Genomic DNA, 906 nt, shown 5'->3' with positions numbered 1-906 from the left:
CATTGGAAGAGGCTGCCCAGGGAAGTGGTTGAGTCCCCATCCCTGGAGGTATTTAAAAGACGTGTAGATGAGGCGCTTAGGGACATGGTTTAGTGGGCATGGTGGTATGGGGTTGACGGTTGGACTTGATGATCTTAGAGGTGTCTTCCAACCTTAATGATTCTATGATTCTATACGTGTCTTTTAAGAATGTTGAATTAGTGGATGGTAGAAGAATAATGAGAGCAAAGGGGTCATCCAAAAACTTTGGGTTATGTTTGTCTGCTGACTGCCTCATCTTCAACTCCTCTTTCCCATGCTCAGCATAAAAAAGGCATTTTAGTTGATGGTTGGTCCATAATAATGCTAAAAGTATAGCAATTTTTCTTTGCAGATATTTATTGATAGAGATCCAGCAGCATTTGCACCCATTTTAAATTTTCTTCGCACAAAGGAGTTAGACTTACGGTAAGAAGTTCTAATTATTTCAAGTGAAAATTAATTTGATCAGATGCATTAGAAAACGACTTCAAATGAGGATTGTTCAGTTTTACTCAGCTAGTTGCATGCCTAGTATATGATTCAGCTCCGTGGTAGATTTGGGGCTATGTCTAGAGTATATGTATGGCATGGTGGAGGCAGAAATGGTAGCATTATATTTTGTTAGTGGATTCTTGTAATTTAAACCGCTTCTGGCAATGTATTTCTTTATTGTTTCTGTATCCTTATTTTAATCAAAGATAATTTAATATTAAGATCGGTTTGAAATCTCAAACATCAATATGTTGAATGCGTTTGGTGGTAATTCTGTAAACAGGTAGCTTTACGTTCACATTGTGTAATACCTAGTTATATGCAAGTATTTATATTCAAGATACTGACTTGCTCTGTTCTTATGGTGGTTTTTTTTTTTTTTTTTTTTTTTTT

General features: G+C 36.0%; 1 protein-coding gene across 1 annotated transcript in view; it reads left to right on the top strand.

Annotated features, from left to right (window-relative positions):
• KCTD3 (potassium channel tetramerization domain containing 3) overlaps nt 1–906 on the top strand; it is a 23,640-nt gene that overhangs the window by 3,126 nt on the left and 19,608 nt on the right. The window contains exon 3 of the mRNA XM_009279578.1: nt 374–447. Within this exon, the coding sequence (XP_009277853.1) occupies nt 374–447 (74 nt within the window). The remainder of the gene's footprint in view (nt 1–373; nt 448–906) is intronic.

The sequence above is a fragment of the Aptenodytes forsteri genome, unplaced genomic scaffold (assembly GCF_000699145.1).
Source record: "Aptenodytes forsteri isolate BGI_AS27 unplaced genomic scaffold, ASM69914v1 Scaffold195, whole genome shotgun sequence".
In the NCBI taxonomy this organism is placed as follows: Eukaryota; Metazoa; Chordata; class Aves; order Sphenisciformes; family Spheniscidae; genus Aptenodytes; species Aptenodytes forsteri.
The sequence above is the reverse complement of the archived record's forward strand: the minus strand, read 5'-3'. Positions and strand labels throughout refer to the sequence as shown.